Source organism: Gymnoscopelus microlampas (genome assembly GCF_963454915.1).
Source record: "Gymnoscopelus microlampas genome assembly, chromosome: 11".
NCBI lineage: Eukaryota > Metazoa > Chordata > Actinopteri > Myctophiformes > Myctophidae > Gymnoscopelus > Gymnoscopelus microlampas.
In genome coordinates this window covers 16888578-16915082 of record NC_139948.1, presented here as the reverse complement: position 1 = coordinate 16915082, position 26505 = coordinate 16888578, and the positions used below count along the sequence as shown (strand labels likewise).

At 42.9% G+C, this 26505-nt stretch overlaps 1 protein-coding gene across 4 annotated transcripts; it reads right to left on the bottom strand.

Moving 5' to 3' along the window:
• Positions 1–37: 37 nt before the first annotated feature.
• smarca4a (SWI/SNF related BAF chromatin remodeling complex subunit ATPase 4a) lies at positions 38–26505 on the bottom strand. 4 transcript variants are annotated; one of them, XM_084071268.1, is made up of 34 exons: positions 26372–26505; positions 24170–24435; positions 23031–23163; positions 18998–19471; positions 18725–18823; positions 17729–17984; positions 17116–17242; positions 16529–16702; positions 15396–15569; positions 15012–15189; positions 14867–14910; positions 14472–14602; positions 13850–13910; positions 13613–13758; positions 12880–13033; positions 12440–12603; positions 12102–12168; positions 11670–11780; positions 11150–11392; positions 10222–10335; positions 9850–9957; positions 9452–9538; positions 9217–9263; positions 8712–8878; positions 7099–7262; positions 6460–6720; positions 5690–5767; positions 5369–5587; positions 4794–5047; positions 3366–3474; positions 3090–3191; positions 1905–2037; positions 1638–1777; positions 38–768 (listed from the first exon to the last, which is right to left on the bottom strand). In XM_084071268.1, exons 2-34 carry the CDS (start codon positions 24389–24391, stop codon positions 736–738), a joined length of 4974 nt encoding a protein of 1657 aa, XP_083927394.1. In that variant the 5' UTR covers positions 24392–24435; positions 26372–26505; the 3' UTR covers positions 38–735. The 4 variants fall into 4 exon arrangements, with proteins under 4 accessions (XP_083927394.1, XP_083927395.1, XP_083927396.1 ...); XM_084071269.1 differs by having other exon boundaries at positions 14867–14917; positions 15022–15189; XM_084071270.1 differs by having other exon boundaries at positions 14867–14914; positions 15022–15189.

The window sequence follows — 26505 nt, the reverse complement described above, 5'->3', positions numbered from 1 at the left end:
CTATAGAAGGAAATGAATGCAGTTCAATCACAATAAGTTAATTATGAGATGCCTTTATTGTACTTTTTGGAATCCAGTGACACCTACACGAGAAATAGTCCCATCCATCCATCCCTCCCTCAACACACACAGAGAGGGAGCGGCCCCAGGATGGGACATTAACCGCGATCCTGCTTGTAGTCTTAAATTAAACACAGATAATAAAGAACAACACATCCAGGTGCATTTCCATTGACACGCACGACATGCATTCAAAAAAAAGGAAACAAAACAAAATCAAAATGACTCAGTTCAGGAAACAACAGTGACTCTGGTTCACGTTCTTGTCTCAGAAGAAACAGAATAAGACAAACAAATAATACCACTTAAAAAAAAGTCAGTTTAGCTCTCCTTGTGGTCCACGATCAGTCTAATAGCCCTGCCAATAATTATCATAGTATAGGAGAAAACAAAAGAAGGCAAAAAGACATACACAGTTCTACTATTCATATCAGCCTGCTTAAATATTGAAGTGGAAGGTTTGTAAAGCCTTCGTTGTTGAACTGTTTTTTGTTGTTTTTTAGTTCATCGTTTTAACTTTAATGAGAATACCTTTGTCCCACTAGAAATCAGCTCATCTAGGTCAAACTAGTGCTCCTCCTCTGGCTGTCTGCCCGCTGTGTTATCTAAAGTAAAATATATGGGGTCCAGTCGAGGGTCTTCAGTGGGCCGTTGGTCGCGTCTAGAGGTTTGTCTTTAGTCCTCCTCGCTGCCGCTGGCTGAGCGTTCCTGGAGTACAGAACATAAAATGGTTAACCAGTGTAACTTCAAACTCCTAAGCACTTTTCTAGTCCAACCATTCAAAGTGCTTTACAATGTATAGCGCAAAATCACACACAGACGGTGCATACAGTCATGCAATGAGCATTAGTATTATACCATTCAGTGTAACACTCCTGTCAAGATTACGGTTTGTTTTAAAAAAAAGGGCTTTTCCCCATGATGGACACATATTTATTATAGGAACATTAGCCAATGCACTGGCTACTGACTGGCCAACAGAAATTGTGGGTCCTTGAGCATCCATGTGGCTAAACAGTAAGGCTGAGAAGAATGGTTTAGAGCTCTTCATCATGTTTTTAATGTAGCATTTTGTTCAGGATCCATGTAAAGAGCAGATATGGTCACTTATAAACTCCATAGGATCCTCAAACTTTCTGCTAAACCAACTAACTGCACCAAAGGGGGGTCGAGTTAGCTGGTTTTACTGACTCCAGACTCAACACCCTTTTGACCTCCAACCTCATTCTGAACTTGGAGGTCCATTCAGCTGTTATCAATGTTAATGACCTCCTAACTCCACTTTTTGTTTTGTTTTTTCATTTCCTGAAAACATTTTGGAGTTGGCTGGTTTCTGCCCGACAGCAGAGATGTATTATAATATATGGTTGTATAATAATCATTATTAATAATTATATATAAATAAGATGAATCCTCATATCTTATAAATAATCGTAATAAAATAATGATAATCTTAAAAATCAACATTAAAAATGAATCGTGATAAGATCGTGGATCGTGATTCTGGCTTCAGAAAACCGTGATATGTGATTTTTGCCTATTGCCCATCCCTAGTTGTGTTGTATTCGTTCTCTCACCTCTTCCTGTTCCTCTTCGCTATCGTCGTCGCTCACCACTGGTTTGGCCCGGGCACCACGGCCCCGCCGACGCTGGCCTTTCCCCCCACGCTCACCCTTCTCTTTCCGGCTCAACTTGATCTTCACCTTCACTGAACGAGCTGAGAGAGAGAGAGAGGCAGAAGGGACGGCATGAGGAGCACATTCATGTCATTCACGTCCCTCTTGGACAGGATGTCGATATAGAGATGATGGACATTGGGACTGGTATGCGTTTCCAGGACTCACATTCAGACTCTGAGCCTTCGTCAACCTCCTCCTCCTCTTCCTCACTTTCCTCTCCCTCGCTGTCATCCTCCTTCTCGATTTTCTGCCTCACGCTGGTGAAGACCGATTGAAGTACGATGGAGTCCTCGTAGATCTAAGGGGAGGAGTCACAGGGAGATACTGTAAATGGACTAAATCACTTTTCTAATCTTAGGGAGCAGTTAGGTGATCAGACTCTTGCTCAAGGACACTCCGACACCGGGATCAAATGGGAAATGTGCCGATTCCCTGATGATTGATTGATTGAATATTTTATTAGACAGAAATGTAAACAGCACAAGTACAGTCAAACACTTGGTCTAAAAGGATAACACCAAAAAAGTCCTTGCGGTCTTGTTTCCATTGGGGTCCTATGTATTCAATTCATCAACATAACATAAAAAATAACCAAAATTCACAAATATAAAACTATATTTAAAGACTAGAGTAGAAAATAAGGGGGGGGAGAGTATCATCTGTCTAAGGGAGAATTGATAATTACCTTCCCCTATGTCGCATTGACTATTTCATTTTGCCACCCTAGGCTAGCAAAATGAGTTGGAAAAAGGTGGGTCATGGGCCCCAGGCCGAGAAGTACCGTAATTTTCGCACTATAAGCCGCACCTGAATATAAGCCGCAGCAGCTAAATTGAATGATTTGTACATATATAAGCCGCACTGGACTATAAGCCGCGGGTGTAAAATCCCTAGATTTAGGAGGTCCCCTAGTGGCCGTTAGCTATAAAAATCCATAGATAAGCCGCACCGTTATATAAGCCGCAGGGTCGAAAAATGGGAAAAAAGTCGCGGCTTATAGTCCGAAATTTACGGTAGTCAAATTAGTTTGTTTTGGGAGGTTTGAAGCTTAGTCTTTAGTGACATTGAGATGTTGGAGAACCAGGAGTCATAGACCACTCTACTTCATGAGCTAGACTTAATACCTTAAGTCAATGCAGGGCTTCAATCAAAACAACAAGCTTCTCAGATTGAGGTCAAGAAATCTCCAGGGCTTCTTTAGGAACATAACAGAATTTAAACCAAGACTCAGTAGACTAGAGAAAGGCTAGAATTCAAATAAGTTCTAAAAGTAAAAGGCGACTGGGAACTTTAATCCATGTGATCTAATGTCTATGAGACTATGACATGATGCCTGACACAGACACTCACCAGAGACCCCTCCAGGTTGAACGTTTGGGCGTTCTGACAGAGCAGCATGACGTCTTTCTCCAGGTCATTCAGACTGCGGTACTTATGGCTGCGGATCCTCTCCTGCATGGAGGAATTACAAAACATCTGATCTACCATCTCAACTTATGGATTCTCCAAAATAAAGTAAAACATTCCTAATCACAATGTATTCGCTTCCTGAAATTATATGTAGTTGTTAAAATCACTTGTTTAAATGGAAGACTAAAACAAGGATGATGGGTTTCCAGTTCAGACCTTGATCTTCCTGAAGTCCACGGGTTTACGGATGAGTTCGTAGTATTCTGGCAGCTCCTTGCGTGACGGCAGCTGGATGAAGACCTCGCTCAGCTGTCGCCCGTTACTGCTGTAAACCAGGGCGAAAGGGAAGATGGAGTGTTAATACAACATAAGATATCATCCAAGCGGTAATTTATACTTCCTCGCTCAACAAAATGCATTTTCTTTTTGTATTTTTCCCCATTCCCAGTCATTGCCAATTCCCCATGAGTACTGTGGACCCTGTTGCTGCCGACACCCCCTAATGCTGGTCTACAGAGCACGCTGGGCAAGACCTAGCGGGTTGAGTGTCTAAACGGAAGTATCGGAATTTGGCGGAAGTACCGCCCAAGGAAATGACGTTGACGCTTTACAAATCGGTTAACATTCTCCGTGAATGAAACGAGTGGTGTGATTGGTAAAAAAATAGTTTCCGGGGGAAATACGTATGACGGCAGTCCCCTACAGACACTAGGGGTGTGCGCAGATATTCGGTTAAACGTGGCTGACCCTACCAATGGTTTAATTGAATAATAGTTGGTTATTCTATGAAATATATTTTCAATTGAGATATTTACGTTTTTTCCATATTACTGTCATGTCTTAATACAATTATGCTTTTAACAAGCAGAATAAGCAGGCTGCTATGGGCTATAGTTCCAAACATTTGAACCATCTCAGATAGACCGAGCACTTCCGCATTCCATTCTTACAATGGGAGTCAACACTAGTGTCATAACTCTTTATGGCTCTGTTTGTAACGTGTGCGCTGCGCAGGATGCATGATCGCACGTAATTCTGTCATTCAAAATCTCTGTAATTTTCAAAGTCTGATTATTAATTCCTTGCACCAGTTGTTATTATTCACCCATAATCCACCAATAATCCAATTGTACAACTTGTAATATAGCCTACATTCAATGTTTCTCTTTGTCGCTCTCAGTCTCTGAGAGTGAGAGCCTAATTGATATGACCTACTTTTGCGCTGCACACTGGAATGATGTAATCAATTGTCAATATTTGGGAGCAGGTGTGTAAGATTCCAATAGTATAAACATTTAAAATGGCTTTCATATACTCTTTTTTTCAGATCGAAAAGTGCTCAGTGTTGGCTATTTTCTGGGTGTCAATTTCAATAAATTAATTAATTACTTTTTGACTATTCGAATAGAATTGTTGTGTACACGTCAGTGTAATTAACCTCTGGGAACATCCTTAATAGACACTCTGTGCTTTAGGTCGTGACCAGACTTTTCTCTTCACAGATGAGTAAGGCTGGGAACGAGGCTATCTATGGAGGATGTAGGGCAAGGGAATTGAACCCACTTTTGAAACAGTACAGAATGGTGAATTCTGGATTCCTAAAATTAGCCTTACGTCCGAGAAAACGAGGTGTTCACTTCTTACCCGTCCTTGTACTTTATGACGGCGTCGACAATCTTCTTCATCTTCTTGGTGAGGGAGGGGGGGTTGGGCGAGAGTTTCTCAGCTGGTGGACGCCCGCGCTTCTTCGCCTTCTTCACCTCCTCGTCCTTCTCTCGGCCGCGGCTCGAGCTGGGGGTGGAGGGGCCATCGTGGTCACGGTCTCTCTTGCGCTTCCTGGTCGTCTTTTTGTGACGCACTTCCTCCTCGATGTCCTCCAGGTTGCCGTCCTCTATGGCCTGTTGGGGTGGAGAGGTTCTAGTGAGCCATAGGTTGACTAAAGCAAAACTTAAATTGAACTGAATTGTTAACTAAATTAACTCCACCATAGAAATAGGTTTCCATCTCTTTCAGTGTAATTCAGAGATGACAGGCATCAAAGTTTTAACTTGATACTCCATTTGGTGATAGATAGCATTTTTGGACCCCAAAAGAAAAGGACCTGCATAGTTGTAGCTAAACATCCAACAGTCAAGTAGATATTAATAACCAAATTTGGACAAAACTGAGAGACATGCAACATGGCAAACAGTCTGTGGTGAATCCTTGGGGCGTCTGACCTTGAGCCACTGCTTCTCTGTGAGCGAGTCGCTGTAGTCCACCTCCTTACGCGCCCGGGAGCCTCGGCCAAACAGCTTCTCCTCCTCCTCCTCGCATGTCAGCCTCTCCACCTCAGCGTCATCCTTCAGGATCCAGGCGGGCATGTCGTCCTCCTCCATCAGACGAGGCTTCCTCTTGGGATTGCGGGCTTCCTCGCGGCGTCTGTCCAGATCCATGCGCTGGTAGAGAAGAGAGGGGCCCGGTGAAAGGGAAGGTTGAGCATCAGTTAACATCTTAACTTATACTGATTGTATAATAAAGCACAGAGAAGCAGGACTCACCATGAACTGCTCAAACTCTTCTTCGCTCCTGGCAATCATCTGGTTTACTGTCTCATCGTCAGGCACCTCATCTTCCTCCTATACACAAACCAGATGGAGAGAAAATATTTATTTAACTTTGTGTTATCCTACCTCTTATTCTGTACTCGTTTTCTACCCTTACCTGTATGTATGTTTGTTTCATCCTTACAGCAGTGCTATGTCAACTGAACTTCTATTCATCTTTAAGCTCCATTGCAGGTCTAACAACTAGTGCTCTTTTAATCATCTACTAGATTTTCAGGCGGCTTGAACATCTAATTTAAAGTAGTCTCTATATATGAGCATGTTAAGTTTGTGACACCCACCCTCGATCTACACACCGTGCAATCACAAGGCAATGTTTATATTATATCGTTGCTGTCCGGCAGGAACCAGCTAACTAAATTTTTCCACTTATGCATTTTTTTCCATAAATCATGGCCATTGAACACCCTTTACGTCTGTGTCTTGATTAAAAAATTATTGAACCAATGAAAAGTATTAAAAAGTGCTTCTGACAAAACCAGCTAAATCCATTGGAACCTCAAACTTTCTGCTAAACCAGCTAAGTTCACCATAGTGGGTGGAGTTAGCTGGTTTAGGCTCCACCCCCTTTTGACCTCCAAAATAATTTGCAGAATCAAAACTCTAAAAACTATTTAAATAAACATAAACCACTGTTAACAACGATTATCTGATTGAACAAAAAAGTATAAAACTGGCAAAATAAAAATCCAAAGTAAACATACCGGTGGTACAATTCCTTCCGATCCGGCAACGACCTCCTCCTGATCCTCGTGTTCCAGGATGGCCTGAAGGAATGCCCGGCGCTCACAGCCTGAGGACTTCTGGTCAAACATGCCAGCCTGGATGACCTTTTGGTCTACATTTAACTTATATTTGGCTGCAGCCAGGATCTTCTCTTCCACGCTGTTAACAGTGCAGAGACGCAGGACGCGCACCTCGTTCTGCTGACCGATACGATGGGCTCGGTCCTGGGCCTGTAGGTCCTGTGGTGGAGGAGAAGGGACGCAAAGAGATGGGTGAGTGGTTTGTTTACTCTGGGTGAGATGTTTGTTTGTTGCCCTCACGGATGAGTGAAGTGAAATCTGAAGCCGCATGCCTGGGGTAAAGGTGCAAGCAGCCAAATTAATATTAAGAACAAGAAAAGGGAGGTTTATACAGTATATGAAAATTTGTGTAAATTATTTGTGAGTTGTAAGCTTGTAGATCGGCTATTTTCACAATTTTAGAAACCAATTTAAATAGGGCTTAAGTGGTTAAATAAAAAAGGACACATCAGACCCTTCTTGTTAGGTGCACAGACAGATAAGAACATTGAATGAGAATGTTCTATAGATTAACGGACACTGCTTTGTGTGCTGTACCTGGTGAGGGTTCCAGTCGCTGTCGAAGATGACAACGGTGTCGGCAGACTGCAGGTTGAGGCCCAGGCCTCCAGCCCTGGTGCTGAGCAGGAATACAAAGAAATCAGACGCCGGGTCGTTGAAGGTCTTCAACAGCATGCCACGATCCTCTGCCTTGGTGGTTCCTATGGTCAAACGCAGCAAAAACTATTACAAACCAATTAAATCAATCCTTGTTCAAATACAAGCACTAACGGCATGATTGTGTCCCCTTTCTCTGGTTTTGCAATCGAGCCCAAATTGTGTTTACCTTTTTCTTATTTGAAATTACAGCATAAGTCTTCTGGTTAATTCTGTCATGTCTGTTATCATTTGTAACAAGTAGCGCATTCACGTAATTTCATATCACGTCCATTTAATTTCTGTTTTTACACTGCACTTACTTGGGGTCTCACCAATACACACACCAAATATAAAAGGCAATTTTGCCCAGCGGTTCTCGAGAGATGTTGCGTACACTCAGATTTGTGGAATTGATAAATATTCTAAATACTATCAGGTGAACAGATTACACCATGTGCCTGATCTGTCTCTCTCACCGTCCAGTAGGGGTTTCAGTCCAATAGTAAAAAAGGAAAACCACTATTAGACGCTGTACATCAAAGTCGATTATTCGCAGATTTTTTATATTGTTTTATTAAGCAATAATATATATAGGGCAATATATCTACAGCGGGCATGCAGCTGTGAGCTCTGGTGTTTGTAGTTCTCGTAATCCATTCATGGTTGATTGTTGTCATTTCATACTGTACATAATGTTGTGCAGTCACTCAACATAGGTTGGGCACTAATACAGCAGCACTCATGTCAGGAAGCAAAAAAAAAAAAGAATAACAAAACATGGCTCTACGCTCAACAATGACAACAGTGTGTTAATACTTTACTTACTATTGGTGAGTTTATTACTGTAGTTTGAATAACAAGTTAGACTGGAGAGAGACGTGACGTCCAGGGTAGGACACTCTTTACAGTAGCTCTAGCGGTGATGTCATGTTTATTATCCAACTTTATCTTATGCTTATCCAAAAAAAAAGGTGCAAGCGGGCAGCATTAGTAATAACAAACGGGTCGCGATGGAGTGAAGTTGATCTTGTATTTCATAGCCTGCTGTTAGAGCATGTAATCATAACACATCTTAGCCTTGTAACGACCGAACGGCCAACGGCAGCAGTCCTGCTTGTGCCTATGCTCCGCCGTAGGAGGGTGTTGCGCATTATAGCAGGTCCACAAGCTCACAATGCGTCCATCCGTGAGGCATTGTGAATTTGTAGGTCTGATACGATTTATGCCTCTGGGTCTTCATGGACTAAACCCAGAGCATCCAATCAGAACACACAGCTGCCTTGTTAACAGCCTCTCAAAGCCAATCGATGACTGTTATTTCACCAACCCCGCCAATAATAGTTAACCCTTTACTCGCTGGATGTTTTCAAGGCTTGCAACACGGCTTGAGAAAATCTCGTTTGTATTGGATGAAAAAAAAAAAGATTTTTCACCCGCGAATAATAAGCTATTCGAATACTTTCAGGTATTTGAAGTCAGATTCTAAAAATCTGTATTTGTGAATGCCCTACCGTCCAGACGCAGGTACTTGAAGTTGCGGTAGGCAAAGTAGTCCTCCATGATGGTCATGAGCGATGTCATCTGACAGAAGAGAAGCACCTTGTGGTTGGTGGCTCTCAGTTTGGGCAGAATACGATCCAGCACCTCAAACTTCCCAGAGGCGCGGTACAGCTCAGGGCTGCAGACAGGACGACAGCTGGGTTAGTTCAGTTTAACACCACATGAAACCAGTAAACACTTTCAACCTGGCTTTTGTACTTTCTTTTTTTGTTGATACACATCATATACCACGGTGAAATTTCAGTTTTCAGCTTCACCCAGATGAGTGCTGCCCACAGAGGAGCGTGGAGGGGGGAGCAGTTAAGGTTTAAGTGTCTCGCTCAGGGACAGTTCGACACATTGCTGAGAGCTGGAATCGTACCTGGGACCTCCAGAGGCAGGCTCACTAACCATTCATGTCATTATAGGTGAATAATGTCAAATAATAGGACTTCCACGTGCTTATTGGACACTTACCCTGACACTATTCCACCAGAGTAACCAAGGTGCTCCGAGAAGGACTCCTATAAAATAAATTACATCAAACATATCCAAATTAAAATGAGGAGCCAAATCAATAACATCAAACATATCTGAATTAAAATGAGGAGCCTGGTTTAATAATTATGAATTGTCCCATTATGCTTTAAGGAGCATGTTGGACACCAATGTTGTGCCAAAAGGTTGAAGGTGTAGCAGGTTGTTGTCATACCTCAATATGTTGGAACATGTACGGGTGGTTGCAGATCTTCCTCAGTTGCATTATAGTGTTCATCAGTGTCTTCGTACCGCCTTTACCCTGTAAGACAAAAAAAAACATTTCAAAAAACATAATTTTGGGTCGTCCGCAAATAAAGACATTCTTAGACGACTACTAGTCATAGGATTTGCTGACTACGGTAACCACTTTGTTGGCAAATATGTTGGCATCTATACAATGTGTTGCAAATTATAAACTCACAACACATTGGAAATGCGGCGCATTGTGAGCTTGTAGATCTGTCATTTTCGCAAAAATGTTTGCTATGGTTCATGTGGTTACATGGGGCTTAATTGTTTAAAGTAGCCACATATGAAAGAACCCTATGACAATTCCCCTCACACTCTTACCTTCTTGTCTTTCTCTGAGCCGTCGGTGAGCAGCACACCCTTGGCCTGCATGTGTCTGTACAACACCCTCTGTAAGGCTGACATGTCGCATTTGATCACATACTCCACCTGGAAACAAACAGTTAGAGAAACGTTTAACAAAACAAAACACAGGTTGCATTTCAGTACTACCAAATACGTCCAGTACCTTCTCTGCTCTCTCAGCTTATGGTGGATTATTGCACCGAAGCAAACTATATTTCTTATCAAATAACATGAAACCGGTTTCTAGAAAACTAAGTTGAACTCCACAGAGTTTTAGGTCAAGAACCAAACTAAACAAAACGCGGATGAAGCTGTGTGAACTGTCAGTCAAATGTAAAAGAAGCTGACCTTCTCGGGCAACTGGGCCTCAACTTCCTTCTTGAGTCGACGCAGCAGGAAGGGGCGGAGCACCTTGTGTAAACGACGGATGATCAGGATGGTCTCTTCTTCATTCAGGTCCACCTGGAGGAGAAATGTTCAAAACCCCTACTGTCAGTCTGGGTATGAAAAAACCTCTGGACCTTTCACTCACTACATGCATTACTCAATTCCTGACTTAAACCATAAAAACACATTTTGCTGATTTTATACACCAATAGCATCGGCTTATTTAGTGGCGAATGTCTAAAAAAATACCCGAGTAACACTTTCCACCTATCGCTCTTTGAAAAACATACTACACACGCAAACAGATTGCAATGTCTAAAAACAGGCAACGAGCCCCTTTGACCCTCAATATTACACAGCTAACTTTTGACCTTACCCCGACTTTAAATAAACAAGACCAGGAGACATGGTTCTGCCAGACCCAGAATAAGTACTTTATAAGATCAGAGCACTACGTCACGGCTAAGCCGGACTTCACATGACGTGTCAGCCTGTGTCTATGCCCATGTATGGACGAAAGGGGGACAGACTTTTTATAAGCCGGCTTCACATGACGTGTAAGCCTGTGTATGCCCATGTATGGACATAAGGGGGACAGACTTTTATGGCTGGGGCCTAAGGGCAAAGGGGGCATGCCCATGTATGGAGAAAATAGGTACAAATATGCCCATGTATGGACGAAAGGGGGACAGACTTTTATGGCTGAGGCCTAAGGGGGCATGCTCATGTATGGAGAAAACAGGTACAAAGCCTCATGTAGGCCCGACCCCCTTGGTCTGGCAAAAAAGATGAGCATGATGTCCAAACTTTGGGGTTTCCTCATCCTTAAGATCTCTTTCACACAAGAATGGAAGTACAAGAGCTGGCACAAATACACACACAAGCTCACCTTCTCTCCGGTCATGGCGAAGGGTGCGTTGAACCACTGTTCAAAGGTGTTGCAGCTCTTGAAGATGGTGGGCAAGAGGAAGTTGAGTAGCGCCCACAGCTCGGGCAGCTTGTTCTGCAGCGGCGTACCAGTCAGGAGTACACGTCGTGGGGCCAGGTAGTGTGTGTTCAAGACCTGGGTCAGCTTACAGTGGTGGTTCTTCATTCGATGGCCCTCGTCCACGATCATGTACTTCCAACGGAGCTGTGGGATTAAGTACAGTCCAGTGAGCTTCACAAAATTGTATTAACAAAAATAAGTTTCAACTTGGTGTCTTTGTTCTGAGCATGTCACTATTTTCTTTTAAAGACACTCAAAGAAATAAATTCAAAACATTTACCAAAAATTCTAAATGTTAAAAAACTAATTGCGATCTACAAGCTCACAATGTGTCACAATGCAACGCTATTGAGGCTTAAGTCGTTATAGATAGATGCTAATGTGATTGTGTTGGACAGATAGGTCAGAATGATCATCTTACCTTGGCCAACACTTGCTTGTCCTTGATGATGTACTCGTATGTGGTGAGCAGCACGTTGAACTTGCCACTGCGGAGGATGGGGAGAAATGCTCGACGAGCCTGTGGTGAGCCCTGGAAATATTTTTAAATGACGGGAGAAAATGCACACCATATATTTAGGTATTGGCAGCGGAATATTAAATTAAATAAAAAGCAGAAATCGCAAATTATATATCTCTTCATTTTTTGATCATCATTTTGGCTGTAGGTCTGATGATCGAGGTCAAAAAATAAAAAGACAGCCATAAAAATAGACTGGATTAAATTATTTTCTGGTTACTGACCAGAGTACCTGACCATGACCTTCAGACTCTTAATATCATAGATCGAACAGGACGTGCCTAATTCTTAAACAAAGTAATCAAGGTTGAAGGGTCCCAAAGAGCTACTGACCTTGTAGGAGACTTTCACCACAGACGGTGCCCACTTATCAAACTCGTACACCCAGTTGGACAAAGTTCTGAAAACACACAAAAAAATCCTCAGACTAGCTTACTACATGCTACCCTCTAGTGGCCATAAGAAAAGGTTACATGCTGTGCCGATGAGACAACTCTTGGAACCTTTATGAATTTGTCAAGAACCAATCAGACTTATGTTATTTTGCCAATATCATGGTCTATTGTATTTCCTGTACCTCAGATTGTATTTGAACTGAGATATAGGAAATACAACTGCCTGGCCTTTGGAATCTGAATCTCATACTGGGGAGACGAGATGCCTGGACTCACGAGAGTGGCACGATGATGAGGAAGGGTCCGTTGATGCGTTTCATCTCCATGAGGTATGTGATGAGGGCGATGGTTTGGATGGTTTTCCCCAGGCCCATCTCGTCGGCCAGGATGCCATTGAGGTTGTTGTTGTACAGAGAGACCAGCCACTCCAGACCTTTGACCTGAAGAGAAGCGGCCACAGTTAGCAACCAGGCTGCGCTGTGTTTCACCAGGAATTAAATGGGAGACAGGAACTCCCAACTATACATTTCAGTCCCGTATTTGTGATACATGAGGTGCATAGTATTATATCATTTTATATCTTTAAAATTATCTTCACACATACATACATACAAAATATTTGTTAACATTTTTTGTACCCCTTTGCTTAAACATGTAGACATCAAGTCAAAAGTAATAGATTATATAACCCATCTCCGAGGTGATCGGCAGCGTACCTGGTACTGTTTGAGTTGCCCGTTGATCAGCAGTGATGACTGTTTGTCCACCGTCTCAGTGACAGCATGAGCCACAGCGTAGTAGGACTGCAGGCCCCTGGCGAAGGCTGCTTCGCATACTGCATACTCGTCATCCACATCCTGTTTGGCATGTCTGGTGGCACAGAGAAAACACAGGGAGAGTGAGGAAACTTAGAGCTTATTTTATTGTCAACAAACAGCCTGGAGTTAGACTCAAATTATACTGCGAAGTATGAACCACACTGCTGCTCATAGGAACCTACACCATGTCGGATTTAAAAAGCAAGTAATAGGGTTATTTCCACAATTCTAGTAAGTATTTAACTCCATATCACTATTCAGTCAAGCTAACAGAGTAATAAGTGGAGCCATATGAATTATTTAAATGATCAAAATGTACAAACTAAATAAATACAGCACTAGTGGTCTGATAACAGATGTCTTAGAGAATATATTTACTAGCGCCACGTCTCTCTAACAGAGAATACATCTACTAGTGGTCAGATGTCAGAGGTCTTGAGCACCCTTTCTCAACCACCAGGGGTCCAAATGGACCCTTATGGGTCTGTAACTCTGAAAGTGTACATTCTCAAGAGTTATATAAACACTGAGGACCAGCAGCACTGTTGCAGTGCACATTATAAACACTGAGGATTTTACAGTGTAGACTGTGGTCACAGAGATACAAAATTGTATCAAATGGGGGTCTTACTCGATGATGTGCTTAACGTCCACTTCAGAAACTTCCTCGACGCTGTCAGGGTCAGGAATCTTGATCTTTTTGTCCTCTTCTACGGCTACGGCTACGGCTACGGCTGCGGCTGCGGTGGACGGCTGGGCCTGCTCCTCATCCTCCTCCTGACAGGGACAAAACATCAGCGGGGTTAAACACTTGTATACGTGTGTCACGTGTTAACAATCCATTTCTGTATCTTCAGTAGTGACAAACCTCCTCTTCCTCCTCTTCTGAACCACTCTCTTCACTGTCCGAACGTGGAGCCACTTCGTACCTGCAGGACAGAAAAGGCGGTTAGGATTTTACAGGGAACCGACTAACGTTTGCACCATTTCATTGGGGTCAATTTTGCGTCTGTGGCTTCTTTGTTGGCTTGGTGCCAACTTCCGTTTCTCTTCTTATGCCCTGATCTTCTCAGGCTAAAACAGCCAAACAGAGCTTTCGCCTCACCAACTCCCTCCGCCACCGATTCGACATGCTCAGTCGGGTGAATGGCCACCGCTAATGGACGAATATCGCCGAGACACACAGCCTTTGGCCATTGGCTCTTCAGGCAATGTCAATTTGGTTTGATTGACTGAATACTTTATTAAGAGTTTGGTGTGTCAGGGCCTAAACATTCAAGTGAGAAGGGGTGTGCCGGAATAGTGTGTCACAAAATCCTTAAGTCCCCGGTTGAATTCTCGCTGGATACAAAAGTTGCATGTCTTTTCCCCCTGCCCGTTTTGCTACACTGTCCTGTCCAAATAAAACAAAAACTGACTAAAAACATTCATTACAAAAAATAAAACAAGACCAAGAGTCTCCTTCTGGATGACGCAGACGGCTGACATACCCAGGGTTCATTTCGAGCCAGGCTTCCAGCTGACCTGCCCTGGGTGCCTCCACCCCGGTCAGGATGTTCCCGGTGTCAATGTGGATGACCTTTACCGGCAGGTCACTCATCTGACTGGTCTCGTCCAAAGGCTGGGAGGGAAGGGAGGGGGAGAGACAGAGAGGGTGAACGGTGTGAAGAAACAGAGAAAAAGTGGTTGAGTATATAAAGTAAATATTAAACAATGTTAACCACTTATGCCCTACATATTTCATTACACAACAAATTGCGAGAATAGCCAATTTGTGCGGAATAGATCAGCTATTTTAGGTGTTAAAAAATTAAAAAAAGGGGACACCAGGTTTAATGTGGTTAAACAGGAAGGTAACTTTAAACAAATTCTCCTCCAAACTCACCTCTCCATCGGGGCCCATTGCAGAAGACCCGCCTTCTGCATTCTCTGGCTTCTGAGGAGAAGTTCGGAAAGATCGAAAAGACATGCATAAAAAAACACAATATGTATAGAGAAGAGACGTTTAATCGTTGCCCTTCAATTTAAACTTAGTTTCACCTTCTTCTTTTTCTTCTTCTTCCTCTCTTTGAGAGCCTGTTCAGCCTTGTGCGCCCGCACCAGGTCGGTGAGGTTGGCCACATACTCGTCTGTCTGTTGTAGTAGGTAGGCCAGACGCTTGTCTTTCTTCTGGTCAATGAGTTTACGGTAGCCTTCTTCATCCTCTGCCTGGATTTCAACACACAACAAGACATCTCTATTATGTGTGTTGTGTGCTGGATGCCATCAGATCATTATGACCGTTTGGTGAATGGGAGTTAAGTTTTAGAGCATTGCTATGTCTGTTCTTAAATGACGGATAAAGGTTTGCTTTTTTTTTAACCTTTCCACATTAACTGTGCTATATGAATCCATTTTGACAGCATGAGCCTCACCATGAGCCTCCGCATTCTCTCCTTCTCAATCCTCTCATTCTCTTTCTTCTGCTCGCGCTCAGTGTTGGCGTGGTATGTGGCCACGGCTTTGGTGGCCTTCTGGATCTTTCCTGTGATGGAGCGGTGGAACTCCTTGAAGTCCTTGGCGTGCTGCAAGATGCTATTGAGGTATTCCTATTGACACAAGGACACACAAGACCACCGGTTACAAACATTGGATACGTCCATTCTGAAGTGCAATTCATAATAGGGGGTGCAGAGCCGTGATTAATGCGGATCACAAGGGGCATCTCATTTTTGTTTGCAAGTCAGCAAGCGCACTCCTGTGTAGATCATTTGCATTGTTCCACGTACCATTTAACAATAATTGGAAATAACCAACGTGGAAAAACAGTAGATCTGCAAGCTTACAACGTGTCGTTTCACACAGCATTGACAACTTGTACATGTGTTCAGTCTGGAAGAGTGTCCCTTGATCACGAGATGGATCAACTAAACGTTAATAAAGTAATGCTCTCATGTGTAATGAGATTAAGTTTAACCCCACCACCAAATAATAGTCTAATAAAACGTGGAAAGGATATTATAGAAGCCTTTTCCATTAAAGAATGCTCACATTTGACTGAGGTAACATAACGCTGGAATCTAGGAACGCTGCTATCCGATAGATTAGGTACCAGATTTCGCTTTATTGATTATACCGATTAACAACATACCCTGTCCTACATCGGATTGGGGAATGGATATGGACACAGCTAGATTTCATTCATACTGTATCCTCATCACATCAGATGGGAAATGAAAATAAAAAATCATTTGAATTTGCATCATATCTATAATATGCCTCCAAGCAACAGATCGTTTGACATTTTGTATTCATTTTTATTTTGTCAATATATGCATTATACATATTATTTGAGGTTTAGCACTATTTTAATAGATTTTGCATGAAGAATAATGCATTTTAATAATACAAGTCTGCTCCCGAGCAGATATGACCAAATTCACGGACAAAAAAGATTGATGAATCAGACTCTGAACGTCGGAAATGCTCATAAGTACAAAATATGTGCAGACCCGAGCTTAGTGAATGAGGCCCAATGTATCTGCAACAGTCCCAGCTCTCTGTGTACCTGGTGTTTCTGGCGACGTTTGCGCTCCTGTTCAATCTTCTGCTGCTTCTCCAGTTTCTCTGTGATGCGGGCTTCGCGTAGTGACTGACGCTTGCTGCGCTTGTAGGCCTTAGCATTGAGAGCAGTCTCCAGAGCTGTGTCACGACGCATGCATACCACCACCTCCTGACGCAGCTGTGGGTACGGAATAAAAGAGTTGTGAAGTTCAGTCTTCAATGAAAACAAAACAAAAAAACAAAAAAAACTATAGAGTATCTATAATATAGATACTCTTTATAGTTGTGGGTTCATATATATTCTATATGAATAGTAAATGTTGTTTATCCAAGTATTTTGACCACTCAAAACTGCTTTACAATGTATGCCTCATATTCACACACCGACGAGGCAGCCATGGAAGGTGTCAACCCGTTTCAAGTGATGCCAAGATGAGCCGGTATCGAACCAAGAACCTTCCAGTTCCCAGACGACCACTCTACCCATTGAGCCACCCCCATTAGCGTTGGGGTCCTGTGTCCATAGTATAATTCATAAAATATTTCAATACATTTTAAGTGAAAACATAATTGACGGGCATTCCTGCCTACCTGTCTCTGGAAGTTAAGCAGCCTCAGGGCCTTGAGCTCGATGTTGGCCTTGGTGCGCAGGTCTCCGGCCAGGGAGCCTGGAAGATGCTCCAGATCTTGAATGCGGTGCGCAATACGAGCCTGAAGCCTGACGCACAAAATACCAGTACAAACATAATATTAAAAAACACTTCAAATTCACATAAGACGATCAAACACGATTGGTCAACTGGGTATATTCAGCCAGCCAGTCTTCTATGTCAACATCATGTCAGCTATCGTTTCCCAGAACAACGGACGACAACGTTACAAACAGGACGTTCATTAAGTATCTCAAGCAAGTTTCCATACAGTACAGAAATTAACTGACTCCCATGGGTTTTCTCTAATTAAATAAAACAAACGGTGTGCTTTAGAAAATGGTTGACGCAGTAATGTCAAGAATGGCATGAGATGCCAGACCAGCGGTAATGGTCCTTTCAAAATCTACAAGCTCAAAACTCATAACTAAGTGTTCTATCTTGTAGATCGTCTAGTTTCGGCGTAGATATTTAGGCAGAGTGAAATCCCTGGGGGACTGCGGTCAACTTAGTATAGGATTTAAGTGGTTAATTGAGCCCGGCTACATGCTGACCTGTACTCTCTCTCCTGGAGAATCTCTACTGGGTCCAGCCCGCGGGGCTTCTGAATGGGGGTGATACGGTTCTGTTTCTGGTGAAGCATCATAGGCGGAGGCTGGGCAGGCTGCCCTGGAGACTGCGTCTGTGGAGGCATGACCGGGGAGGCAGCAGGGGGCACAGAGGGGGGAGCCGGAGATGGTCTCCCGGTGGGCTGGGGGGGAATCAGCTTCTGGGGGGCACTGGATGGTGCAGCAGCATTCACCATGGGCCCTGAAACACATGATTCACAATGGGACATTACTTTTGCTGTGTGAGTAAATATGTTTTTAACCCATTTAGACCCGAGGCCGATTCTAAAAATCAAAACATTTTATTAGTTTTATTTATTCAAAACATTTAAATAAATGTATTTTGCTATATACTGTACATAGCAATAACAACCCCAAAGGGGTTTCCAGATTGAAAGGTATAGTTACGTATAGGGGTTCCTGGTGTAAATGGGTTAAAAGAGACAAGTGAACAAAAGCATGGCCTCTCTAAAACGTATCTATCAAAAGCAGTTGAGTTTGTGGATGACTTGTTAGCCTTAGTGCCGTTTCTACGCATGCATTTTGTGGAAGAATGTTTAGCTCCAGTGCTGTTCGTGGTATGCATGCCTGTTCTCTGCTGTTGACAACTTGAAGCGCCCAGGGCGCTCCGCCAAAAACAGCTGGATGCCAATAGCGCTAAAATGTGATACTCGTTGCTCGGAAGAGGAGCGCTGCAGTGGGCCTTTACCATACAAATGCATGATGGAAAGGCGGCGGGCAGCTCAAATAATGCTGTCTGTGGACATACACGGCTTAACTGATATCATGTACGTAATGGCATGAACTGTGATTGGTTTTACTTTTGTTGGGACATACGGATGAAACTTAAACAATCTTTTCACGGTGTCGCCAAAGGCCATGGCTTGGGCGACACCGTAAAAAGATTGTTCAAGTTTGTCTATTGGTCAAGACTAGTCTTACCTTCGGGCCATGATTTGGGGGGCCCGTTGGTAGGCTGACCTGGCATGCCTGGTGGAACACCTGCAGGTCCAGGAGGAGGCATATTTGGACCTACCATGCCTGCAAACAGAACGGTTTCAAAATGGGGAGGCAGCACACCAACATAACCACATCTTGCCACCAGGGGTCTCTGTTCGGCCTTCATATTTTCTAACTTCTTTGTTTGAAACTATTGCGTTTTCTTTTGTCGATAATTCAGTAGAAAAACATATTACGGAAAAAAAGAGAACTCACCATGTTGTCTGCTATAGTTAGCTTGAGCAAAGTTGGCTTGAGCTGGTCCTGGACCAGCTCCTGGTACAGCTCCAGGCCCAGCGGAAGGTGGCATGTTGGGCATGGGTTGCTGCTGCATGCCCGGCATGGGCCTCTTGCCTTGCACAGCCATCTGCAGGTGCTCTGGTAGAGGCTGACTGCGTGCCAGCATCTTGTAGGCCATAATCTGGGCCCTGAGTTGGTGCAGCTGGTTCTGGTTGAAAGGAGTGGGTCCTCCTGAACCACCTGGTCCGCCTCCGGCACCGCCAGGCCCACCTGGGCCCTGGGGACCACTGCGGTTCGGCTGACCCATGCCCTGGCCAGGGTCCCCGCTGCCCTCCATCGGTCCACTCCCAGGGCCAGGGGGGCCTACGGGCATCATGGGGCCAGAAGGTGGGCCATTGGCTGGGACAGGGCTTGGGGCATGCTCTGAGCCCCCCAATGGAGAGGGGTAACCTAGGATGAACAAGAGTGGAAATATGGTCAGCAAACGACCAGGGATAAGCTAAATTATGTGTTTGTTTATTTTCTTCCAGGGGGGATTAACAGTGGCCTGCCAGCATTTCATTCACTGTATACTGTTGCAAAACATGTCAACTGCCACAGTATGTACTCTAGATTTAAAGGGTAAATAAGCAGTAAATAAGCAAGCAACCTGAATTCTATTGTGAGGAGAAATTCAGCCAATATCTATAGAGAAACTATTTGTGTCCGTGCAGCTCAGTTGGTAGAGCACTTTCCTTTAGACCACAAGGTTCTGGGTTTCATCCTGGCCACCGCCACCTCAGCGTATGAGTAGCATAGCTAAGATAACTAAAGGTACTTTTCCACATAGGTAGCGAGCCATACTGCTCCGCAGATCGCGTGTTCCCACTAGCGAGGGAGGATTAGTGAAGAGTCCGGAAGTGTTTGGAAAAACTACAATGACGACGACATGCATACGCAACGTTTATGCAGCGTAAGCCGTGTGGCAGTTGTTGGAACATCAACGTGACACGCTGCAGTCAGTGTTGCCATGTCCGCTTATTATAAGCGACTTTGGGCTTGTTTTTCTGTGAAGTTGCTTGTAAATATTGGTAGCTGCGGGTTGAGTTTTTTTGGGCTTGTTTCTTAGGTGTAGTTGCTTATTTGGGCTTGTTTTTAAAGTGCAGTTGTTTATTTGGGCTTGTTTCTAAAGTCTAGTGTAGTTGTTTAATTGGGCTTGTTTCTAAAGTGTAGTTGCATTTGGGCTTGTTTCCTATTGTTGTTTAAACCAGTGGTTCTCAAACATTTTCATGGACCCCCAAATTAATATGCATTTGTCTGCGGACCCCCATCTGAAATTGTTTTGTGCCAAGGACCCCCCATACAAGATTTGTGTAATGTTTAAAAAATATTGGACATTTTTTCAAATTTTCTTCAAGATTTGTCTTTTTTAAAAGCAGATCTACAAGCTTGTAGATCTACGTCGGCTACCGAAGGCTCTCTCATGAGAGACACAGGATTAATAATGTGCAGATGCAGTTTGACATTGCTGCTTAAGATATTGTTATTGTACCGGCCTTTAAGAGAAGAGCCTAACCCAAGTGAAAAATAAAACCCTTCTTGCTTCTTGATCGTTTTCAAATGATGTAGTACTTGTCAATGCATTGCTGAATTGTAGAAATGCCCAAATATCAAAACGATTTGAAAAGAGCATACCTACAAGCTAAAAAATAATTTAATAACTTAATAACTTTTTTTGTTATATAGTTTGTATAGCCTATAGCGTAGCGGTTTGGCAGACGCCTTATGCCCACATTTTTCTTGTTTTTGAATAAATATCCTTTGTGAGCCTGTAGATCGGCTATTTTCAAATAGTAGATCGGCTATTTTCAATAGCATAGTCGCTACTTCTTCACAGTAGCTACGCTACTTTCCATCTTCGCAGCTTTTCTCATTTCTATTTAAAGTTAAGGCAGAAATAATCCAGTGGTCAGTGGAGGACAAGCTGGCGTTAAATCGGGCATACGATGCAATTCATCAAAACCCTTCCGCGTGTAATTTAACTAATCAGTGATTACCTATGTTATTTGAAACCTCCCATCCAGCCCGTTTCCTCATCTCAAATCTGGCCAGCCTGGTATAAACTTCTAGGCTGGTCAGTGCAATTCAGCTCGATTACAACCGGACCAGGCTGAGGTGGAAACACCAGCAGAACTCATTTTCTACCTTGCCGAACCGAACTCAAAACCCGAGTGGAAATGTACCTTAAGATGTGCAGTAAGTGCTAAGAGCTGATGGTACGTGTTGAGCTCCACCTGGGCAATCCATCTCCCGTGGGTCTACTGCATTGAAAATACCCTTGTTGGGCTGATAGCGACCTACTTACTGTACTTTTTATTTCTATATATGCACAGCACACAGGGAGCGAAAGTAGATGATTGGATAGTGCAATTCTTGCTGGAGACCTGTAATGCCATATCGTCCTGTCTAGCCCCACATCCTTCCATACTCTTCAATCCAATATAACAAAACTATTGCCTAAAAAAAGAAGTAGAGTCCTGTCTAAATGTATGCATTCCACAATATAATGTTGCTCCAATGTGAAAGTCCTACCCTGTAAAGACCTTGTCAATTGTGTTCAATGTTACACTCAGTAACTTCTCAAAGGCACCAGACATAAAAATCCACATGAACCTCACATTTTGTATAAAGTTATTTTGATCTGATGAAGGAAAGGACAACCACAGTATGCCTCAAATACTGGCATGAATATGTTGTGTGGACATAATAAAAAACGATTTGTCAAACCTCCAGCAAGAGTGCCCTCGGACGCCTCAACAAACCATTCCATATCCTATATAAGCAGACGCATACAAATAACACCAGCTGCCTATAGTGACAGGAGGTGGTTCCCTCCTAATTTAATTCAATGATCCATTTCTCTCCCTCTGTTCTCTTTTCCCAACCCATCCCTTCCCTAGGTGACAGAGTGGATATTGTGGTTCCATATGAGACTGTTTGTTGTGTGAAAGGGGAAGCCCCCTCTGGCCCCGCCCCCCCTGGCTGTCTGCTGAACCTGTTAACTGAGAAAACCTATGGCAAACTAAAGAGGACAAACTGGCTGGATGGGTTCACATGCACACATTGTACTTGTTTCTCTCTTATGTTAGCGTTATATAAGGATATAATGGGGGCGCCGTTGTAATTAAAAACATAATGCTGGCTAACATCTACAAGCATTTTAACAGAAAATTATATTCAGGAAAACCTGTCAATATAATGCGTGATGATTGCATGCACCTGTTCCTTTTCAGTTATATCCAATTTTTTATTGTTTCGATTTGATTTTTTTCCTGCTCATTTTTGTGTTTCATCACTTCCAATTGCATTTGTTTATCCTGTTTCCTGCATGAGTTCTCTCTCCTGATTGGATGAAATTGGTATCCTGACATTCTGTTTACTAAAAGCTGAAGAGAAGTTACTAAACAAACACTGTATAGCAATACTTATTATGGGAATATACAGCTATTTAACACTTAATTTTACCAAAACACTCATTTACACCGCCTTTAAAGACACAAGAGGGCAACCATAGGCCCAGGAGGATCACTCAAACATCTTGTCTATATTCCAATTTGTTGTGAAGGCGTACAGTCTATTGATTCTTGTGTCTGCTCATTATAAAAAATGACTATAAAAAAAAAACACCATATTTTTCTTTAAGCATCAGCACAACACTAAAGATCCCTTATCAATCACAATTCAACATTCTATTTTTGAGGTTTCACCAATCTGAAACGTGGCTATAATATCTCCCTTTATCATAGTCTAATGTGGTCTGTGTATGAAAAATAACACAAAAAGGCCTATTATTGGTACTGAATCTGAAGCATTGTGGCATACTTAGGATCTTCAAGTAAGAGCTTCCCTGGCAACTTCTTTGCAAATATTCAACATCAGGGATGTGATGAAGACATGAATGTGTTTTATATTTGATTGCACAGTTAATGGAAAAAAGAAATAACTTTATAAACAGGAGTCTGTCTGATACCTTGGGAATGCTGGTCCATGGGGCTAGGCGGGGGTCCCATGCCACTGAGACCACCTGGTCTCATGCCAATCCCCTTCATCTGGGCATACCGAGAATCATCAGGCATTCCCTTCTCGTGCATGCCTTCCATGGGCTACAGAGGAAAGACAGAAAGCATGACAATGTAGCCAAAATAATAGCAGTCCATAAACCAATTACTGAGGTGAAAGCAGAACATTTTATATTCGACAAAGCTGCCATTATTATTATTAGTATACTGCAGTTCTCTTAACTTTCCAGCCACAAAGTGCTTTACAACGTATGCCTCACATTCCCCCACACATTCACACACCGACAACGGCGGGCAGCCATGCAAGGCGCCAACCTGTTTGTCGTGAGCAGTTAGGGGTTCAGTGTCTTGCTCAAGGACACTTCAACGCGATGCCAGGAGGAGCTGAAATTGAACCGGGATTGCCAGACGACTCATTTGTTGAAATCTCAAACAATCATTGGTTGTCATTATTGTTTGTTTTGTGGCAGAAGCGAGCTACGGCAAGCAAGTGGTACAGAGTCAATCAGTAGAAAGGAGATCCAAATGCGGTTAAGCCTGTTATACTTAGCTGCATACGCATGTTGCGCACTGAAAACAGACGATCTACAAGCTTGTAGACCTACAATTTTCAATGTGCCAACACTGTCTGGCACTCAAGTAGGTAGAAGCTATAAAGCACAAATAAATATTTGTTCTTGAAGTTAATCATAATTGCTCTCCAAATTCCATAATAAATCTACAGATTTTTATCTTAGGGGGGAGATTTTCCCCTGATGTACATTTACAATATTGACTGTACCATATCGGGGAATTAATTAGTGGAGGTTGACCAACACAAACTAGTGGTTCTCAAAGTGGGGTCCGGGGACTATAAGGGGGTCCCCATTAAAATGAGTAACCGTTTAAACACTGCTATTCGAAAAAAGCAGACCTAATAAGTTAAAAACGTGTCGCACTCGCATCGTGACATGTTGTGGGCTTTTAGATCTACTATTTTCAAACATTGTTGACAAATCTCTTGTGGGGGTCCCTGGCACAAAATCCTTTCAATTGGGGGAACTTGACATGAAAATGTATTGAGAACCACTGTTGTAAACTGATTTCGTACTTTGTGCATTTGGTGCATGTTGTCCTGAGGATATCCCGCGGGTCCCTGTGGAGGGTGAGGGTGTCCGGACCCAGGAGGCCCTGGGCTGGGGCCCATCATGCTGTGGGTAGAGCCTGGAGAAGGACCAGGGCTTGGGCCCATCATGCCTCCTGGAGAGGGCCCAGGACCTGGGGAAGGCCCTGGCCGAGGCGTCCCTCCCATCGGCGGGTCTGGGGTGGACATCTCTCAGCAGAGATCGGGAATGTGTAACAGCAGCAAGTACTCCTCTGTAAAAAGGCAAGAGTTCATCACTCAAGAACCACTAGACAGCATGTAAGATTCTTCCAAACCAGGTGATATTGACTTAATTTTCAGTCAGACATCATAGGCAGACACAGTTTACACAAACATCCAGTTCAGGGCAAATAGATTTAAACAATATGTGTGGCTCTTCCAGCTCTTGATTTATATTAAGCACACAAAGAATGACAACTATATAAAACATTTATCCATTATATCTAAGTGCAGCTTCAAACACTGACAGAGGAAGCTAAAGGATAACGTTTCTTCCCATCAGCCATCATCACCAATAATAAACAAAAAATCTAATGTAATTAAAAATGTTATTTATATGACACTTTCAGAAGTGTAAATTAAATGCTTCTACTGATTGCGGTGTTTACAATTATAATACATAAAAAAGTAAAACAAGTCGCCTATACACGTTAATGTAACAGAGGTTGAGGCTACACTGACTGGGGACATCGAAGGTAATAGTAACCCAAATGGTTATTTCATTTTTAGGGAATTTAAAAACGTTTTTTATATATTTTGTATCATTATTGTCCAGTTTCATACGTATTTTCTTTTTTTTATTTATATAATCATGTTATGTTACTTTTATATGTATTTATTGTTTGTAATCGATTATTATTTCATAACAATTTGTTGCAATTTTATTACGGTGTCTCCCCTTTGGAAAACAAATGAAAGAATGGCTCGCCATAGATTAAGACAGCGCTGAACAACAAAACACCACACAGTCAGAGCTGGTCGTTTTTAATAACAACGTGAAAATAAACACTTTCTATTAGACTCGTCGTTTGCTGCTCAGATCACCGAATGTTTACCAACAAAACAATGTTTTGTTTACTTTAAACAAGACAACTGGCTAAGCTATCACTAGCCAGGGCCTAGAAAGCTTTTGTTGTTATGTCAACGTATTCCCTTCATGTTCTGCTTCATTTAAACCCCTTTTAAAGGTCCTACAACTTAGAGCCACTCATGGGACACCGTGGCCGAGCCCTTAAGAACCGCTACAACACGATTATAACACAAATAAAACCTTTGCTTTTACATGTTGGGCGCTGGGGCGGGGGAAGCCGGGTTGCTAATGCTAGCCACAACACAACATAGACTGACTGCTGGCTATGATGAGAATGCTAACGCTGGTAGCCTGCTAGCAGTGTTGCCAGGTTTTGCAATAGAAATAAGCAACCAGGTCTATGAAAACAAGCCCAAAGGAAGCAACTAGGGCTAATTGAAATAAGCCGATCTGCTATTTTCAAAAAATCTTCAAGAAAATGTGAAAAATGTGTAATTATTTGTGCAACATTTTAACAACACAAAGCTTGTATGGGGGTGTCCCTGGTACAAATACATATTTTAGGGGTCCTTTCCTTGACATGCAAATGTTTGAGAACCACTGGTTTAAAGACAATTAGGATACGGAAACAAGCCCAAATAAGCAAATGAACTTTATTAACAAGCCCAAAAACCCGCAACTAACCAATATTTACAAGCCTTTTAACAGAAAAACAAGCCCAACGTCGCCTATAATAAGCGGACATGGCAACACCACCTGCTAGCGGGTCTAGTTGAGCTAGCCTAGCCGACCATGCTCTCGCGACCAATTTAATACGCTGTTCAGCGGCCGTTTGAGTCCAAATGCGGCGATTCAATCAAAAGGTGAAGCGCATCAGTCATTCATTCACCGTAGAGCTGATTGATCCCACGCGCCTCCCGTACCTCCGCTCTGCTCTACAATAAAAACATTTCCAACAAACACATCAGGCTCATTCATTGCTCGCTCTGCTGCCGCGCCACTGTCTCTCATTGTTCCGCCATCAAAACCAGCCAAATAAAACCCACAGTTATATAAGAATAATGCTGTGAAACGCTGGCTGTTTCATACGTTACGAAACAAAATATCGCTGGACTTACTCGAGCACCAAGTTTCTGGGTGAATAAATGATGCCTCGCCGGGTGCAATGTCTCTTGGTTTTTCCTCCTTTCTGCCCAGAAACAAAGAGCGACCTGCCCTGGTGTTTTGCGTCCACCTCCCCCCTCTCTTACTC